The following is a 19,963-nucleotide window of genomic DNA, read 5'->3' on the forward strand; positions in this document are numbered from 1 at the left end:
TCTGTTTTTGCATAATCCCCTTAGACAGCAAATTTCACAGCTGTCATTAAAGCTGCATTCTCTTGTGGCCCTGTCTCACACACACAAGTTTTTTGGGGGGTCTGTTTGCTGCGCCACAAGCCGGCACAGCTGTTTTTTTTTTTTTTCGAAGCAGGCAGAGAGCTTGGGAAATCATGATTTACGCAACTTTACGAGCCATGTTGCTTCAGTGTGGTTCAGATCATGATCCTGAAATATCTAAGAAAGCTGAAAGTGCAGCAGCTTAAGACCTGAATTTGGTCAAATATCTCCAAAAGGCACTTCGTGTGGGGTGTTCCTGGTGTGCTGTGGTTAGCACCTACCAAAAGCAGTCCACAGAAGGACCACCAGTGAACTGTCTGTCCTTCCTTGGACCACTTTTGGAAGGTCCTTATCATTATACATACCAGGAACGACTCTCCCCTTTCAGAAATGCTCTGACCCATCTGTCTAGCCATCATTATGCGGCCAATAAGACGCGCAGGCCATGTTTTAAATTTAGACAAATATTCTTAACTTAAATCTACTCCTCACTTCTGTCTAAAATCTACACTTAATCTAAAACCTGACTTAATCATATTATTCTATTATATTAAAGCTAGTATTACAGGTACTGTGCACAGCCAGTCTGACTGTTGATATGTCGTGAAAAGGGATTGCAAGCTTTCAAAAAGCACAGTAGAAATTACACATTTTCCCTGTGACCCTCTTCACTCAGACATAGCTCACAGTGCCTCACAGAGTCAGAGTTTTATGCCAAGATCTGTGAGATAGGGGCATATATCTGAGGAATGACTGTCCTCAGGCTGTGCTACACAGGAAGCAGTATTTCAGCGCTGACAGTTAAGCATTTTTTTGCATTTGTTTGTTGTCCTTGAGGAAGTGGAGCCTGGAACCAATCAGATATCCACAATGACGTTGCAGCAGATCCAGATGTGTATACAGGAGCCTGGAGCTGGAGCTCACTTACCCTGGTTGGTGCAGTTGGCACTCTTCTCATCGCTGTTGTCCCCACAGTCGTTATCTCCATCGCAAGTCCAGTACTCCGGGATACAGCGTCCACTGTTGCATTTGAACTGGACGCTGGAACATGAGTGGCTGCAGCCCGCTTCATCGCTGTTATCTCCACAGTCATTATCTATACAGGCACAGAGACAGAGGGGCACACATACACAGAAAGACAAAGGAAAAAGACAGAGACATACAGAGAGAGAGAGAAAGATAGAGAGGGAGAGAGAGAAACACAAAGAAAGAGAGAGAGAGATACGGAGACAGACACAAACAGAGAGAGAGAGCCAGAAAAAGAGACAGAAAAGACAGAGATTTGGGAGAGAGAGAGAGTCAGAATCTTAAAAATAAATAAATAAATAAAAAACCTATACATAGGTGTTAAGTGTATAAACTATGAAAAAAGTTACCTTCTCCTTTAACATCATTAAAAATGCACAGGTATGCACAAGGTAGAGGAGTGCATTAATGTTAAAATTAAACAAGCCCATGCAATATAAATCCAGGAATCCTCTACTGTGGCCAGCTCTATGAGTCCTGTGATCTCTCAGCTGGCCTCTAAGGTGTATGTTTACAATCTCTTCCAACTCACCCTGACAAACATCATCACCTTTAACATCTAATCATTGTTTTTGGCACTGAACAATAAGACCTCTATAAACTTATCTGTACTACTGAGGAAAGGTGTAATTAAAGCTCACACGTGTGCAACAAACAAGGACAAGCCTTAAAGAGCATAAACAATGCTATCTGCTTATTGCTCTGACATAAACCAGGTTTCTCTTTATTGGATTTATACCATGGACCTCTGTCACGTTTCAAAGCATGACTGCACTTGCTTGGCAGTTATAGATCTGTTACACACAACAACAATCCCAGTCTTTTGGTGAAAGATCTTGCTGGAATTCCAATGCTGGAATTTTAGCTTCGTGTAGAGGGTAACCTTCAAGAAACCATGGTTTGATTCCCGTTCAGGCAAAAACACTAAACTACTTATAACATCCTAATGTACTTTAAATAAAGTAAATATTGTAAAATAGTTCAGTGTAAATGTTAGTTTATTTTAAGCTCATGCCTTACACATACTCTGATCAACCAAAACATTACCACATCAGCTCCAATGACTATATAGGTGCATTTTGTAGTTCTACAGTTACAGACTGCAATCTTTCTGTGCCTCTGCATACTTTTTCAGTCCCTTTTCACCCTGTTCATCAAAACTCAAGACCCCTACAAAACCTCCACAGCTCAGGTACTGTTTGAATAGTGGATGATTCTCAGTCCTGCAGTGAACCTGAAATGTTTAAAACACCAGGACAATGTGTGTAGAAACAGTGATAAACAGCTGATCAGTGTATAAATGTACACCTACATATGTATCTCTTATTAGCTGCTCTGCATAACAACGTTTACAAAACACATTAATGTACAAATGACGCTTAAGTTAATCAATAATCAACACTGTCCAATGACTTTTTAAATGGCCTGTACCTACAATTAAATCTTCAGAAAAAAGCTATTTGGAGCAGATAAATGCAATAAAAAAAGGTAATGATATAAACTGTCTGGTGGTCAGAGTTCACTCACCGTTATCACAACGCCAGTTGACATTAATACAGCGTCCATTGGCACAGGTGAACTGGGTGAGCGGGAAACAAGTAGGGTAGGCTAGAGTCCAAAAACGAAAAGAGTGCTTATATCAGCACTGTAAAACTCAAATAACAGTCTTAAAGCAATCAGAATAAAGCCTATAGTTATAATTTTGTTTATGAGAGCTGACAAGGGAGGCTTACCACACAAGGCTGGTTCATCAGAGCGATCTCCACAGTCATCATCCAAGTCACAGGTCCAGGAGACAGGGATACAACGTCCACTGGCACATGCATACTGGTTGGGAGGACATGTACGAGCTGGGAGGGATAGACAGACAGACAACTGTAAACATCTTTTCATCTCAATCCATTCAGAGGCAATACGACAACACTGTACCTCCATAGGTAAGACAATGTCAGGCATGCAAATAGGATTTAATGCTTTTCCTGTATAACATTTAATTGTGATTCAATGTAAATCATACTCTCGCTCTTCTGTGATTTTATGGTAGACACTGCAGAGTATTAAAAATGACAATGATCATTTTTTCCATTCATTCATTCAGTATCTGTTCCACTTATCCATTTCAGGGTCACGGTGGGTCCGGAGCCTACCCGGAATCATCGCTAGTCCTTCACAGGGCAACACACACACATTCACTTACACCTACGGACACTTGAGTCATCAATCTACCTACCATTGTGTGTTTTTGGACCGTGGGAGGAAAACGTGGGAGGATCACCCGGAGGAAACCCACGCAGACAATGGGAGAGCACACCAAACTCCTCACAGACAATCACCCGGAGCAGGACTTGAACCCACAACCTCCAGGTCACTGGAGCTGTGTGACTGCGACACTATCTGCTGCACCACCATGTCGCCCAATGATCATTTTATTACAAATAAAATAAACAAATAATCCCCAAAAATGAAGTTATTAATTAGCAACATGCATGGCTGCTAAGATCAAAAACACCAATTTTAACACCTAAGCACCATACTGGGTATTTGACCAATGTTGAACGTTAAAAAAATGTCATTCTCTACACTTTACTTTTTTTATTTATTTTTTATTTTTTTTAACAATTTGTGTGAAGGCTGATTTAGACCAATTTCACTCCTAGTTAAGGAGAGATGTCGTTATTCATCCTCTCTGAAGATATTTCAAGGCTCCAACTCTAATTTCTAATAAACTCTAATAGTTTTCTAATGGCAAGTTATTTTTCTGTTATACCAACACGGATTTAAGATTTATATTTATAGCAGCAAAATACATATAATTTATATAAATATAAAAAACACATGAAAACATCCTACATACATGTGACCAGATAACCTGCACAGGGTAACATTTTTTTTAAGCTGGTGCAATATAAATGAATAAGGAACGAGAAATTAAAAGCAATATGAATTTAAAAAACAATTTATCAAATAACATTCTAATAATAAAATAATATACACACACACACACACACAATATAAACATATAAATAAATAAAGTTAAATATATATATATATATGCTTTCGCAGAGCTTTTTCCTTGATGGAACTCATAAATGGAGAAACGAATATATTCTTCTCACATGTCATTTTCAAACTACTCCATTTTTAGGTTATATATTGTGGAATAAAACAACAATTGCAATTCTAATGCTACATAACATTAAATGCCAAAAGCAGAATTATATTTTAATTTTGAAATATATGTACTCATGTTTTACCTGAACAGGTGCTGTTGGACTCGTCCTCATAGTTGCCGCAGTCATTATCTCCGTCACACAGCCAGCGCATTGGGATACAGCGGTTGTTCTGACACTTGAAGCGGTCAGCTGGGCAAGTGTGTTGGTCTGGAGAGGAAACATCAAACGGTTTTATCTGAAAAGTCTGAATTCTGTGGCCATATATCAATCCCCAATAAGGTCCCCACACTTCACTTTATACTTTTATAACTTTCCATATTACAACAAATTTTATCATAACCTCCTTGTTTTATTGTATCAGCCCCACTATGAATGACCCACCTCCCATATAATACTCGCTCTGTAGAGGATCCTCACCATTGAAGAAAACGCCAAAACGGGGCTAACAAAGTGTCAAGCAACAGTAATGGCAGAACTACAAAGTGAATGTATAGGGTCTGTGGATCTGATAATCCCACCAGCTGCCCTTTTCAACATGTCAAAATGACTCAATTAATAGACCAGTGGAAATGTTACAGATTTGCACAGAACAGCATCTGATTCCATTCACTTCCATATAAAGTTAAGCGTTTTTTTTTTCTTTTTCCTCTGACTGGTTAAATATATTTGTTCTGTGTCCTTACGGCATAGCTCTGGAGCTTCGTCGCTGTTGTCCAAGCAGTCGTTGTCTCCATCACATTTCCAGCGCTCTTGGATGCAGCGGTTATTCTTACAGGCGAACTCTCCCTGCTGACACTGAGGCGGGGGCACGTAGGACGGATATGCTGTGGAGACAGAACAAAGCTTCAGAAAACTGCACTAAACATCCACAATCCAATATATCAAAGGTTTCCATTTTTTCCATGCTAGCTCATTAACAAGGTTTAAAAAAGTGGTGCATTAATATGGAATTCAGATGTTGTGAGGCAGTCATAGGTGTGTGTGTATATTGTGTAGTTTACAAAGGCTTTGAATCAGCCAATCAGATTTTAGGACCGGAACAATCCGTTGTATAAAAGTTCTTATCTGCAATTCAGAAATGTGAGTTCTACACACCACAGTTTCACTTGTGAGTAGGAGGAGACATTTTGATGTGAATCTTTGTCTGAATCTGAATGTTTATGTGAACAGACTATCTGAGATTATGTGAGATGAATCTGATTAGATTTAAAGTTAAATTAGAGTTATTCCTACCTCTGCAGGTCTTATTGTCAATATCTAGAATCTGGTCGTCTGCGCAGGCGCAGGTACGACCCTCTGGCGTGAGCAAACACAAACTGCTACAGCCCCCATTACTGGCCCGGCATGGATTTTGGCCTGTGACTAACCAAACACAGATTAAAGGATTATTTCAGATGAAGTGAAGATCTCTAATCTGAAAAACAGTCTTGGGAAAACTGTTCAATAAATGCAACAGCAAAATGTTTTTAACATTTTAACAACCGCAGAATATGTTTTTTAATGTTTAAGAGGGATGCCAATATGTGTGGAGAGCACTAATTCTGACAATATTAATCTCCATGTAGATAGATAAATTGCCAGTGCCACTGCTGTTGACAACACCACACATAGAAAGTTAGAAAGAGTTAGATTTACAGCGAAATAGAACATGTATTGAGTTCTAAAAGTAATTAGAATAAATAAATAAATAAAATGCCACATTCAGCACAGTAACTTGGCTAGTTTGTGCTGGAGGTCTGCATTTCATGGTTATAAACCCAGGCACCAGATTTGGCTATTGGAAAAGCAAAAGAGCCAAGCTGAGTCAAGTTGTGTACGTTACAAGCGATTCAGGTTTGTCAGGCCCCATCCACACGGATACATTTATTTTTAAAACCTGAGGTTTTTGTCTATGTGTGGTTTCCCGACCACACAAAAACTGTGTTTTAGGTAATATGCCTCCCTATTGGAATGGCATAATAATGCAGCCATTTTCGTATTTGTCTGGACAGTGCTGTTTTTAAAAATAAACTGATCTGTGTGGACAGGTTCTTAGACTGTAGCAGACAAGCCATCAAATATAAATTACAGTATTATAAAATACTGGCAAAACATAGACACAATAAAATCATGGCTTAGCTGCTTTGCCAAGTAGTAAAGCATAAAAAGAGGCTGCCTTGATGCACTTGAACTGCTGATACACTGTACTAAACTGGTTCATGGGTGTGCAGTGTAACGTGTGACTGAGAGTGCTCAGTACTTTGCTGCTGCTGAGGGTCATAGGTGCGGATCTCGTAGATGGGCGGCCGTTCGTTGCGCAGCAGCGTGACCTTCTTGGTGATCTGGTCCAGTTTGTAAATGCTCCCGATCCGATACTCGTTCCAGAACAGGAAGTTCTTATAGTGGCACAGGCCGAAAGGGTGGTTCAGTTCCTGCCCCTCATACACCGTCTGACCAATCAGAAAACAGCATTGTATAGTGGATTTACACACAAGCAGCAGCCTGCTGGTATTAAGTGTCATTATTTGAGCTGCATCATGTGTTTTCTAATGCAAACAAAATAATCAACCTTAAAATAATCATATCTGTGAAATTTACACCATATTTCCTTTATCTAAAGGGGACATATTTATTCCCTTTTCCACAACTGAAGTTCTGGGTCTTAATGAACCATCTGTGACATGTTTTAGTCAAAATACCACAAGGCTCAAATTCAGTGGCAGCGTTCTCACCCTGTCTAAAACAACCTTGTTCACAACGACTGCTTTCAGCACCTGTTCTTTTAAATGAGAATGAGCCACAACACAGTTCAGTGCAAGGGCCCAGGAGTGAGGAGCCGTTTTCACTTAGTTCTCTTTCTTTGTTCTCATTTTCTCATCTATAAATCAGTAGAATTCTTTTAGAATTGCTCTGTTTAACCTTGTCTTTGCACTCTCACATACAGTTCCAGCACTGTGATTGGAGCTCAGATGAGTTGTATTGTTCTTATAAGGTAGTTTGTTGTTAAGCTCCAGATCCCTACATTTATGTGCACATGCACTGAACAAGTGGTATATTGTTTAAATTATTATTTGTATTATTTTTAATATATGTCCCCTTTAATACTATTAATAACCCTACTAAGCTAATGCAGCTAACAAGTAATGGAAGCTTATAGACACATTGTAGACAATTGACATTTTGCAAATTAAATGCATAAACCATAAAGCCACTAAATCACCAACCTTAACCTATTGTAAAGTACAATTTGTGTAAAACACACTGCCATTGTTCCTTTAATTGTCCAAACAACATTGTTTGCTAGCAGAAATAATTATTTAAAAATAAATAAAGTAATTAATTAATTAATTTAAAAAAAGAAATTAAAAAACTTTACGGCTCCTTACCCTGCGTTCAGTAGTGTTCAGCAGCACCATTTCAATACGGTCATAGTAAGCATCCACCCAGTAGAGAATGCCCTGCTGGATATCCAGACTCAGGCCATTGGGCCACAGCATGTTTTTGGAGGTGATGAGGACACCGAAGTTCGATCCATCCATCCAGGCTTTCCTAATGCTTCCACGATTGGCAACTCTGGAGTCCTCCTGCCAGTCACTGCAATATAGCATCCTAAAACACAAAACACACACACGTTTCTACTGGGCTATACAGAGATAAATTATTTGATAGGAAATTCTTAATAAGCGTTAGCTTGTTTCCAATTGTTATGCACCACAGTCCTATATGTGAACTCTGAGGGCTGTATCTTGCTCTTACCCATTTCCAGGGTCCACTACAATGGCTCGCGGATGAGTCATTTTGCCCTGGATGAGAGTTTTGTGAGTCTGAGACGCTTTCTCCAGCTTAGCCACATTGATAGTCTTTTCAACTCCATCATCTGTCCAGTACAGGTTCTGACCCATCCAGTCCACTGCTATTCCCTCTACATTGTGGATCCCTGCAGGGACCGAAATGGAGGGAATAAGTGAAAATACCATTTAAATTTAAGAGATAGTTCACATACTAAACAGTGTTCTGCAAAGTGTGTGCAAAATATGCATATTTATTCAAGGGGTTAAACAGATACCATAACACTATAACATGTTCTTTAAACTTCTTTTTGGGACCCACAACAATTATTTTGCGGCTTTAAGGGGGTCCAAAGTGTTAATAAGATAGTCCGGTAATTTGTCCACATCAAGTTTCAGAAGGATTTGGTACAAATGTCCATGTTGGGAAATGTCATAATGCAAAAAAGTCCACTGTGGCTGGCCTACTGTGAAGCTGTATATATGAGTAATGATTCTGCTAAGTGTTGGTTTCCTTCCTCACCATCCTTCACGATGATGTCCCTCTCAGTGCCGTCGATTTTCTGCCGCCCAATGTTGTAGGTGGTAGCGTCACTAAAGTATATGAACTCGTTCTCTGCATGGTAGTCCAGAGCTCTGGGGTTATTCAGGTTCTCAATGGGAATTATGTGTTCATCGTACCCTCTGGCGTGTAAATCCATCCCCCGGATCACACCTGGGCGACCTTTACCATACACCAGGAACAGCTCGTGCTCTGGTTCTGAGGGCACAGCAAACACACCATATAGATGCACAGTTGTTACCCTTAGAAACTCCAAACTGTGGATTCATAATGCACTTGAACAGAACCACAAACGATCATGTCATGTACGTGACAATACAACAACTTTAAATAGTCTCCAATAGGATTCAATGCTGAGGTTCTATGAGTTACAAGAGGTCATGGCAGAGGTAGAGTCATGTACTCACTCTTGCAGGACCTGCCATCACTGCCGAGGCTGAACCCAGAGCGGCAGCGGCATGTTCGGCTCTTGTGGCTGTTGGCAAGCAGGCAGATGTCTGAGCAGCCTCCGGGCTTTCCGTTATGATCAGGAGCACAAGCATGACTGCGCACTATCAGAGTATACACATACAGACACACACAACACTTCTTTAATCTCACATGCAGAGGCAGAGCTGACAAGACTCATTATAAAAAAAACTAAATTATGTGGGTGCATAGTTTATTTAATGGTGCCACAGAGTGCCTTAAAGCAATGTTCAAGATATATATATATATATATATATATATATATATATATATATATATATATATATATATATATATACACTTGTCTGATGTGTTTACCAGCCTGTCGTAAAAAAAAACATTTAGGGTTTTTTTTAGCCAATGGAAAGAACTCCAAATGTTGAAAAGCATGAACTGAGATGGGGCTAGTAGCATTGACTTATTTTTGCTGTTTCTAATCATTTGAGGTGGAACTGATGCCAAATCCAGAAGAGCACTAACTGCATGAAGGTAAAGACATATGAAAAGTACAACAAAACTACTCGAGTACCAAACACGTTTCTGTGCTAATTCAAGCAGTGAATAAAAATTCAAGCCACATACAATCATTTTCTTCCTTAAACATACATTTCCACCATTCCAATTTTCATCAATTTACAAAAAAAACTAAACAATAATATGAAAGACAATATTATAATTATAATTATGTTTATATGAAGAAAATATAAACAGAAAATGGTCTGTCCATTTGTAGTTGTTAGGAAACAGCCACTCAAAGATATGATTCTTTGACTACTTTGACAAATCCTCTTCACTATCTACAAAATGAAGGAACCTGGAAGTGTCCCTATCAATAAGTGGTCCTATCAATTGTCAGCGAATGATTTTTGGAGCCATCTCCAAAAATACTTCTTCCATAATTTTGGACGTCAAAATGTTTTTAAATGTAATTTTTAAACTATTCAATGCAGAAATTAGTAAGATATAATACCACTAGAGAGAAAATCCTTTAAAAACACATGGCATTTTTTTTTTCAAAGAAAAAAATACTTGACTAAAATATTTTTACTTGCCTTGACCAAAACAATAATTAAATGACTAACATGAGAGTAAAACTAATACACATTTTCACCAAAAGACTTTAGACCTTAAAGCCTTGCCCACACTACAGGATAATCAGGCCAATTTTGAGGCCAATTTAGTCCTCACAACCATCGCAAGAGGTCTCTCGATTTTAGGGTGATAATAAACGAGATCATCCCAGATTTTCCTTTAATGTGGGGAGTCTATCTTTACTCCACCGATCTTCTCCCAGTGCAGTCGGGGTTGCCCAATTGTGAATCGTAAATATCAAACATGTTCAATATTTACAACTCAGAATCCTGTAGTATGGGGTGGATGCAGATTCTGAGATGTCAGGTGTCTCACGTTTTCAACATCTGTAAGGATTTTTTTTAATCCTGTAATGTGAGCCTACTGTGTCGCTTACTGTTATGGACATTGAACTACTACGTCACAAAAATTGCTTAACCCTCCACTCTTAGTGACATCCTGAGGAGGCCTGGTACCTGCAGGCTGGCGTCTCTGGTGGTAGACGTGCAGAGCTCCTCCTTTGTCCACTCTGGTGACCACCTGGAAGTCAGAGCTGTTGAAGCGGTTGACGCGGATCACGCTGGTCTTGGGTTGCAGGTTGGCATTGTCAGAGTTGGTGGCATACAGATAGTTCTCAAACACAGTTAGACTGTACAGGTGCTCAATCTAATGCAGTGAACAAGGACAGAAAAAAAAAGAATAATATATAAAAAATTAATCTTTAGTAGATGACCATACAGGAGAGGAATGCAGTACATCTTTTGCTCCCTTTTACCCTGTTCTTCAATGGTCAGGACCACCCACAGGACCACAAAAGGGCAGGTATGGCATGATTTGGAGGGTGGATCTTTCTCAGTTCGGTAGTGACACTGACATGGTGGTGGGATTTTAGCGAGTGTTGTGCTGTTACGAGTGGATCAGACACAGCAATGATGCTCGAGTTTTTAAACACTGTGTCCACTCTATTAGGCACATCTACCCCTTTGGACCATCTTGTAGATGTAAAGTCACGGACAGGAGCTTATCTGTTGCTACACAGTTTGTGTTGGTAGTCCTCTAGTCCATCAGAGGCCACTATTCTCAGTCCAGCGGTGACACTGAAGTATTTAACAACTCCAGCAGCACTGTTGTATCTCATACCAGCACAACATACACTAACACACATTTCTGTATCACTGCAGATAATTTCTGACCAATTTTTGAATTGCATGCTGCACACTGTAGCGAATAAATGAAAATATAAAATAGGAAACCAAATCATGAATTCTGTCAAACTGATAAGCCTGAGGTATACAGTGCTGAATTATTACATGATAAATCACATGCCATGCTGGTTTCAGTTTGGAATACCCCATTACAAATTCAACAATGACAGTTGTTATTATTACTATTATTGCATCTGCTATAGTTATATAGCTGGGGAACCACCGTTAGTAATTAAAAGTGTTGTCACCATCTTAATTGATCATCATCAGTAGCATCACTGATTAACTGATCAAACATTGACCAAACAGATTCATCCTAATCAGGGCCGAGGTGGGTCTGGAGCTGAACTGGAATCACTGGGTGCAAGGCATGAACACACACTGGACAGCTTTTTAATCTATCACAGGTCTATATGACATATTATATTATATGAATTTAACTGTATTTCTCAGAAAAGGGAAGCACCAATATGTCAGAGAATGTTCAAACTTGATCTTTGAACATTGTGCAATGGTGTAATGTCGAAACAACTAACAGAGCAAAGTTTAGACACAATATGACTGTGGCTCAGTGTGGTATCTGAAACAGAAGTGGGGACATTATCTAAAATGGAAAGACAGTAACAATAGAGATGTTAGATCAGAGATAGAAAAAGAGAAAGGCTTGCTGTCAAAGCCGATCCCCACAGTTAGCATCACAAAAAGTGCATGCTAGGATCCTCATACACTGACTTCAAACCACAGTGAAATGATACAGGACTCCAAAGACAATCTTATATATATGGTATTTGCCACAAAAAAAAAACAGTACTGACAAGTCTCGGGTGATTACTTGTTAGCGACATTAGCCTCAGAGCTTGAGCGTAAAAAAAAATTAAATAAATAAAAAAAATCCAAATTGACTTGCCCAAGTTGTATTGGATGAAGAAACATATCAGATTTAAGAAGAAAATTGAGCATCATGTTATTGAGCAAGGCTTCTGTTTATGTACACACCGTTTGCGGCAGAGATATGTGTGTGTGTGTGTGTGTGTGTGACCTCCTCCTACTCACCAGCAGGCCCTGAATAATTGTGTGTCTGTTCTTGCCCTCATAGTCCACAACCTCAATGTAGTCCAAATAAGCATCAGCCCAGTACACCAGCCTGCTTACAAGGTCCAGCGTGATGCCGTGAGGGAAGACAATCTTGCTGTCTACCAGTTTGGTGCGGTTTTGTCCATCCATGTCACAGCGCTCCACCTTGGGAATTTGGCCGTAGTCGGTGAAGAACATCTTCCTAGAGTGAGTGAGTGAGTGAGTGAGAGAGAGAGAGAGAGAGAGAGAGAGAAAAGGCTGCTCATGGCTACTTTGGCACAAGTAACAATAGTTATTCATGCAGAAGTAATATTTTTATACATTTAAATTTTGGAATATCTCTAAAAAATAAATTTTTTTAGAAATTCAAAGCTATAGAGAAATTCCGACTACTAGCATGGTCACTGGAGGCCAATGAATAAAACACCATATGTGGCTTCCTAACAACAACATCTCACATCACTTCTAAAAGGTGACAAAAATGTAAATGTTAGGAGAAGACACCCTTTACATGTGAAAGACCTGAACAATTTGCAAAGAAGAGTGATGCAAAATTCCAGTTGGGAGGTGTAAGAAGCCTGTTGATGGTTATGGGAAGCGTATGACTTAATTTATTTTTTCCATAGTGTTTTCAACCAAATATTAACTTGAGGGTGCCAATAATTTTGCCCAGCCCACTTTTAGAGCTTTGCATTAAATTATATCAATTTTGGCTTTTTTTCCTCTGTTTTTTTTTTTTGTTATTCCAATACACACAAAGGAATTAAACATGCGTATAACAAAATATGTGAAATTGCAATAATTTTCAGAGAAAAAGATTTCAATTTCAGGAAAAATTTCAGGGGCGACAAAACTTTCAGCCATGACTGTAAATTCCATTTCAGAAAAGTTGGGAAACTTCCAAAAAAAAAAAAAAAAAAAAAGAAGAAGCCAATAAAAACTAAAATCTGCAACCATTTATTTAACAGACAAAAGAACTGAGAAAAGATTACCAGTCTCCAATAAGACACAAATCTGGACCCAGACACCCAGTTAAACAAGTCAATGTAACAATATCTCCACGACTTTTCATGATTTTCAACCATTGAAGGGCTCCTCAATAGACAAAAGAGAGTATGTCTAGCATGAGATTAATCAGATTTGTCATACTGAGACTAGGGATTCATAAACACATTAGACCAGTTTCCAGTGCATAAACAGAATGAAAACCAGCAAATGCTGAGGAAACATTTGAGAGTTCTTTTTATTACAATTGTGAATGTCGACTTTATGTCCAAGCCTGGTTGATAGTTATTTATTAAGTCTGCTGTATGGGTGTCTTGTATGTGGTGAATTTGAATCTATGGAATGGTGAGATTAGGAACACAAACAGAATCGACATATACAAGTGGAACAGATTGTCCCGCCGGTCGATTTAAACATGGAAATCAGGCAGAACTTCTGAATTTTAAGAAAGGAAACATCAGGACAATACTCTGTGTGTGTAATACCTCCTATTTTGCCTGGAGACTGTCTAATGTGTGTGTGCATAAAACAATGTGTTGCTATGTTTAACTATTTTTATAACCTGACCTCTTGCTAGAGATCTTATATAAGTGGACAAAACTGAATCTGTAGAAAATTCTGCATATGTAACTCAAACAGATGGCTATTAAGGGAAGTGATACTCTGAGTCATGATGCTGTGTTATCTACAGTTCCGTCCAAGTCAGAGTCAGCCATAATGCAGTGAAAGTAAGCATGCATTTCTCCAATGGTGAAAGGTCAGTAAGAGACCCACTGGAGGTGAAGTCTAGGGGTCAGTCATAGTTCTACAATTACAGACTGTAGTCCTTGTGTTGCTCTATATATTTTGTTACCTCCAGTAGTGTTTCTGGAGTTTCTGAATACTGTGTTCACTTACTGTCCACTCGAATAGACACACCTACCTTGTTGGTCCACCTTGTAGACATAAAGTCAGAGATAGTAGGTCTTCTGTCGAAGCACAGTTTATGCTGGCCATCTTCTAGTCCAGCAGTGACACTGAGGGTTTTAAGGCTGTGTTCACAATACTAACCTGAACTGACACAAGCCTGATTCTTTGCCTTACTGGGACTCAGATTTGCTCTTTTTATTGCTGTATGGACATATGGAATCTACTCTGTGGTGGCCCTATTTGGGTCCTGACCACTGAAGAACAGGATGAATAGGGACTGTGCAGAGCCACAGGACAAACACAGCCTGTAATTGTAGAACTACAAAAGATACAGAATGTACAAACAAAGAGGTGGCTGATCTGTGTACATATTATCAAAATAGGATGTCCTTCGACATCTGCACATGACCGTAAAGTCACCACAGCCAAAGCCAATTGTGAGTTACAGGTGTACAAAGTCCCTCCAGGAGAGAATAGAGGAGTGGAAGTGTTCTCTGAAGTGATAAAGCTCCACTAAATATTCAGAATAGCTGGAATGTGTGGGAGCGGCGTTTGTGATCCAGAACTGGCCGTCCAACACTTGTATCTGACCTCCACTCTCTGATCTTTTGTCTAAATGCAATCAAATACTCACAGAAATGCTTCAGCATCTAAGATAAAGCCTTTACAAAAAAATAGAAGCTGTTATGACTGCCAAAGTGGAAAAACAGCCTGTTACTACCTCTCATTTCAGACATGTAGGCTCAGAAATGTGCAGCTTTTTGTGAAAACGTGCAAGCACAGATATTAGACTTTGATCGGGTGTTTGGAGAATAGCTCACCCATTGGTTGGGTCCAGTGCAATGCCCTTAGGGTTGTACAGCTCAAGGTCCAGCAGGATGATACACGTGGCTCCGTCCTTGGTACAGACAAAAATGCGGTCGTCCACATCGTCCACAAAGTAGAAATTCCCCGTCAACCAGTCGATAGCCATCTGCTCCACATCTAAAAGAGGACAGGAGACAGATAGTAGAGACAAATCTCAGTCATTTTGATGTTTCAAACAGAGCTACAAGCAGCTTAATGAAGCAGTTCAGCCAAAAACCAAACGTACAGTTACTCTATTACCCTAGACCAGTGGTTCTCAAACTCCAGCAGAAGGTGGTAAGCCAAATGACCTTGGAAAATGTACTACATAATTAAGGAATTTATTCATAACTGAAAATCAAAAATGTTATGTGTAAATTACATAATGTTTCACAGTTTTCATAATTATGCCCCAATGAAATTCATTAATCGGTGTGGTAGAAAAATACAACATGCTACGCATACACCGTAGTTGACTGTCAGTAAGGGAATGGCGGGTGGGGTCAGCATTCCTTTGCTTTTTCTCCAGGGAGGGAATGCGATCTCCCAGTTTTTTGAGAAACCTGTGTAAAGAAAGCCCAGTTTCAGATCCTTACTTTCAAACTGCTTATTGTCCAAAAATGTTATATGTTTATATGTGTTTAAAACATTCAAACATAAAGTTTAGGTCTAGTTATCTGCATTCTCTCTATAATATTTTTGTAATTACTTTAGACTATTTTGTGTAAAGCATGCAAAATTCAAGTACATAAAAAGCAACAAATATCATAGGTGGTACTTGGAAGCTTTGGTTTGATAACGTGTGATTCTTGGTCTTAAAATGCCCTAGACTATAGGTCTGCATAAGGAGTGTCTGTCCGCAGGTGCTGCGTGATCCATGAAATGGAGGATGGGATTAAATTCACAACAGCCGCGGTCACAGCAGGCAAACGACAAGTAAGTTGCGGCTTTGAGTGGGTGGCTACTTATATGTTGCTTGCTAATAGCGACTCAAATAGACATTATTGGCTTCCTGTGCAGAGTGGGTGGGAAGACAATTACCTGCAGGTGAAATGCTGAGAAAACTCTTTTAATACAATGTATGCACATAATTAATCAATCAATACATTGTTCACAGGAAATATCTTCTACACTTGGTATATTTGTGTATTGGGGCAGATTTTGGAGCAGAGACGCAGCTAAAACCATCTGCTGTCAACAACATGCTGTTTATTCATAGCACTTTAAAGAATTCATTTTAAGTTTTTAAAAAATGAATACCTGATCAAACTAGTACTAATGATTACTTAAGGCACATGAGGTAGATTTTCAGGATGAGCACTCAGTCTGTTATTCTTTTTTCCATGTTTTGCCCTTTATTTAACTGATTGTACTATGAGAATGTGACCTGAATTACTATTATTATTATTATGATTATTATTATTACTACACTAAAATTAACTGTTGCATGCATTTGACTGCCACACATTTTCTTCTATTAAATAGAGGTGGCAAATATGGGTATTAATCTACTGAAAAATTTTAATATTTGTACTGCAATTTATATGATTTTATTCAAACAATAGTTCACAGTTTTTCTATCTGACCAATTCTATCTGAAATGTGTTTTCGATCATTTAGAAGGGCTAAATCCTTTGGTCATGATGACAAAATGTTATGCCATATTCTCTTATTTTTTTCTGCAAGTAAATCAACTATGGCTCACTTTGCATGTCCTAAACTAGGCAGGAAAGATTATAGCAATGGAGACATCAAAGAAATGCTGACAAGAACATCTGTGGGCATGTCTGCACAACTGCTTAGTCACTGACTCAAAGCAGGCAGATATTGACAGGTATGATATGAATGGAGGAGGCAAAAGCATTGACACTAGATTTTGCGGGCAGGCGTAGGCATAACATGTTGTTAGAGTGGACAGGTAAAGGTAAAGCTCACACCACTTCCCTTTGGAAAGGAGATAAAACAAATAAATGTGTAGAGTGATATGTGCGACAAACTGATTAGAAGAAACATAGGGCCCACCCCACTCTCTTCCTACCAGCAGCCACTCAATTTCCATTGTTCCAATCATACAACTACACCCTAAGTTTGTCGTGGCCATTTATGATACGATCAACAACCAGCTACCTTTAACATCTACGGTTAATCACTGAGCCCATCACCTGAGTACCCAAACCACCCACTGCATCACTAGCTCTTCATAGGGGTCATCAGGTAGGCACCTCCCCTTGTCAGTGTTTCGCTGAGATAAATATTTTGATTTTGAGGGAGAGAGAAAGAGAGAAAAGAAATGAAATCTATAATATAGCAATAATTAAAATGTAATATACTTACAGAACTCAGCAGGAGCAATGCTGTGTTTACATCTTCCAATGAAACCACTAATACATCATTAGACTCTCTAAAACGAGTGAAATATGAGGCGAATTTTTGGCCACATCTGGTGAAATTATTCATTGTCATTATGCAAGATATACTACAAATATAAAACGTTTTATGACAGGCTAATTTATATATATATAAAATTATAAAATCATAAAACTTTTTATATTTGTAGTATATATATATATATATATATATATATATACACACACACACACACACACACACACACACACACAATCTCACCTCCCACCCACACACCCCTGCAATTGGTTACCTATTCCAAGTAGCAACGGGGAGAACTGTGAAGATTTGATTTATTGAAGGTTTTATTTCTTTCTTCAAAGCCATATTCTCACAGGTACTTTTACTTAGAATGTAAATATAACTCAATATATTCAACAGGTACAGTGGACCTGGAAATTAAGCTGCATGAGATGGCTCATTCAGGAACAAAGGCTGATGTATTACCTGGCAATACAAAGACTAGATTACAGCAGTCACAGGGAAACCTGCTGTGACAGGTTTGTTTTTACAGTACAGTTTTCAGTAATGCTGTATTTTCATATATTCACTGCAGCACTAGAGGCGCTATTTATCATATCGTTGCTGTCCAGAAAAAAATGTGCATCTTCAAAAAGCTAACTTTTCAGGAAAAGGAAAAGGCTATTTCTCTGACAATAAGAGTAAAAAATAAACCACAGACAATGTGATGTATACCAATTACAGCTCAGAAATGTAAAAATATCTATGTATTAGGGCATGGGCGATATGGCCCTAAAATAATATCACAATATTTCAGGGTATTTTGGTTATGAAAAAAGAAAAAGAAAACACTGAAAATAATTGTATTCATCTCAAGAACACCCTATTTCAACAAAATGTATATTATATTAAAACGTATTATATTAAATAATATATTACATTTCTTATTTAAATTATATTAATTAATTATATTTTATTTTAGTACAATTCTAACTATTTCAAACTTTCAGAAGACACAACAAATGTGTAAACATTTGCTTATTTTGTAATAACTGTAACTAACCAAGATTCTGACATTGTAGAAAAAATATTTAGAATATTGATATTTTCCTTCCAAACCACCTCTACACGACTGCAGTCACTCGTCTTAAGAAGCAAATTTTTGAACACAGAGCAAAATTCCACCGTACCTGTCTCTATGCATAAATGACTCATGCAACAAGTGTACGCCATATTATGTGTAACTGCATGACTTCATTACGTAAACAAGTCAGAATATCACAATCATCACGACATTGATTTTTTTATCTTTTAAAAAAAATTTGCAATATTATTTCACAGCCCTAGGACGCATGTCCAAAAGTTTCATATGTAAAATGGACTTGCATGTATTGTAGACAGCAAATATTGACAAACGCAGATTTAGTGGATTCCAACGAGTCACGTCCAACTCCGTGTAATCACAGCCTATAGCGTATTCTCCTACAACTCTGCAGCTACAAATTCGTGTTTTAGAAAAAGCAGAGTCTATCATTACTATACATAAACAAAAGCAGCATATTTAATCCTTATTGTGATTAATTATAGCTACACTGGTCTAATATTTAACGTGCGTAAACGTGCTATCAGTTGTTAACGCAGGGATATGCAGTTTTGATGGACAGGTCTAGAAGCCAATGGAGATATTCGCTAAAGAAACTTAGATTTTTCAGCTTTTCGTTGGTCATTCTGATATTAGCCGCTACGAACAGACAGAGATTAAGGCCCACATATAACACATGTAAAAAAGTGAAAACGCTAAAAACGGAGCTACATGTTTATAATCGGACAGCATCAATATATTCACTGTTAGTAACTGCAACACAATTTATTAAATATGAGTGAGTAAGTAGGTGGGTAGGTGAATTTATGAATATGTTAGTTAGTTATGTGAGTTAGTTACAAACCCATTCCATGATGTGCTAAGTCTATCTAAAAATCACAAATTTTGACATGATACGCAAATCAAAAAGCCCACTGTAGTTCCAAAGAAGAAGAACCCAGTACCTTACCCATCAAGTGCTACTTTTGAAGCTGGCACACGTCCTGAATAAAAATTAGTAAAACGTCTGAGTAAAGTCATGGGTTTATTATTAAAAGGGCTTAAATGTAGGTAAAGTGACCTTAGTAAAGAGTTGTACTGGTCTAAGGAGTAGGCAAAATGGTGGGTATAAAATACATATGATGTTAAAGTAGTAAAATGTGATTCTGCTTCAGTAGATTCTCCGTTTGGGCAATAGCAAGACTGATCTAATACTTCCCGTTTTACTGGGGAAGAATTGACAAACAGCTAGAGTTGCCTGTGTGAGTAACGGGCAGAGATATAGGGAACAGAGGAAGCAGTGTGTTGCTCCTGAATTATACTGAGCAGAAATACAGGCCTAAAGCCAG

At 38.4% G+C, this 19,963-nt stretch overlaps 1 protein-coding gene across 2 annotated transcripts in view; it reads right to left on the bottom strand.

The window, feature by feature from the left end:
• lrp1ab (low density lipoprotein receptor-related protein 1Ab) overlaps window positions 1-19,963 on the bottom strand; it is a 197,990-nt gene that overhangs the window by 82,212 nt on the left and 95,815 nt on the right. For both annotated transcript variants that reach the window (XM_066670352.1, XM_066670351.1), the window contains exons 7-20: window positions 15,142-15,304; window positions 12,386-12,608; window positions 10,604-10,793; window positions 8,996-9,139; window positions 8,550-8,786; window positions 7,995-8,175; window positions 7,625-7,847; window positions 6,499-6,688; window positions 5,493-5,621; window positions 4,943-5,083; window positions 4,341-4,466; window positions 2,820-2,936; window positions 2,614-2,694; window positions 989-1,156 (exon numbers count right to left, since the gene is read on the bottom strand). In XM_066670352.1, the coding sequence (XP_066526449.1) occupies window positions 989-1,156; window positions 2,614-2,694; window positions 2,820-2,936; window positions 4,341-4,466; window positions 4,943-5,083; window positions 5,493-5,621; window positions 6,499-6,688; window positions 7,625-7,847; window positions 7,995-8,175; window positions 8,550-8,786; window positions 8,996-9,139; window positions 10,604-10,793; window positions 12,386-12,608; window positions 15,142-15,304 (2,313 nt within the window). The remainder of the gene's footprint in view (window positions 1-988; window positions 1,157-2,613; window positions 2,695-2,819; window positions 2,937-4,340; window positions 4,467-4,942; window positions 5,084-5,492; window positions 5,622-6,498; window positions 6,689-7,624; window positions 7,848-7,994; window positions 8,176-8,549; window positions 8,787-8,995; window positions 9,140-10,603; window positions 10,794-12,385; window positions 12,609-15,141; window positions 15,305-19,963) is intronic.

Source organism: Hoplias malabaricus, chromosome 5 (genome assembly GCF_029633855.1).
Source record: "Hoplias malabaricus isolate fHopMal1 chromosome 5, fHopMal1.hap1, whole genome shotgun sequence".
Classification (NCBI taxonomy): Eukaryota; Metazoa; Chordata; class Actinopteri; order Characiformes; family Erythrinidae; genus Hoplias; species Hoplias malabaricus.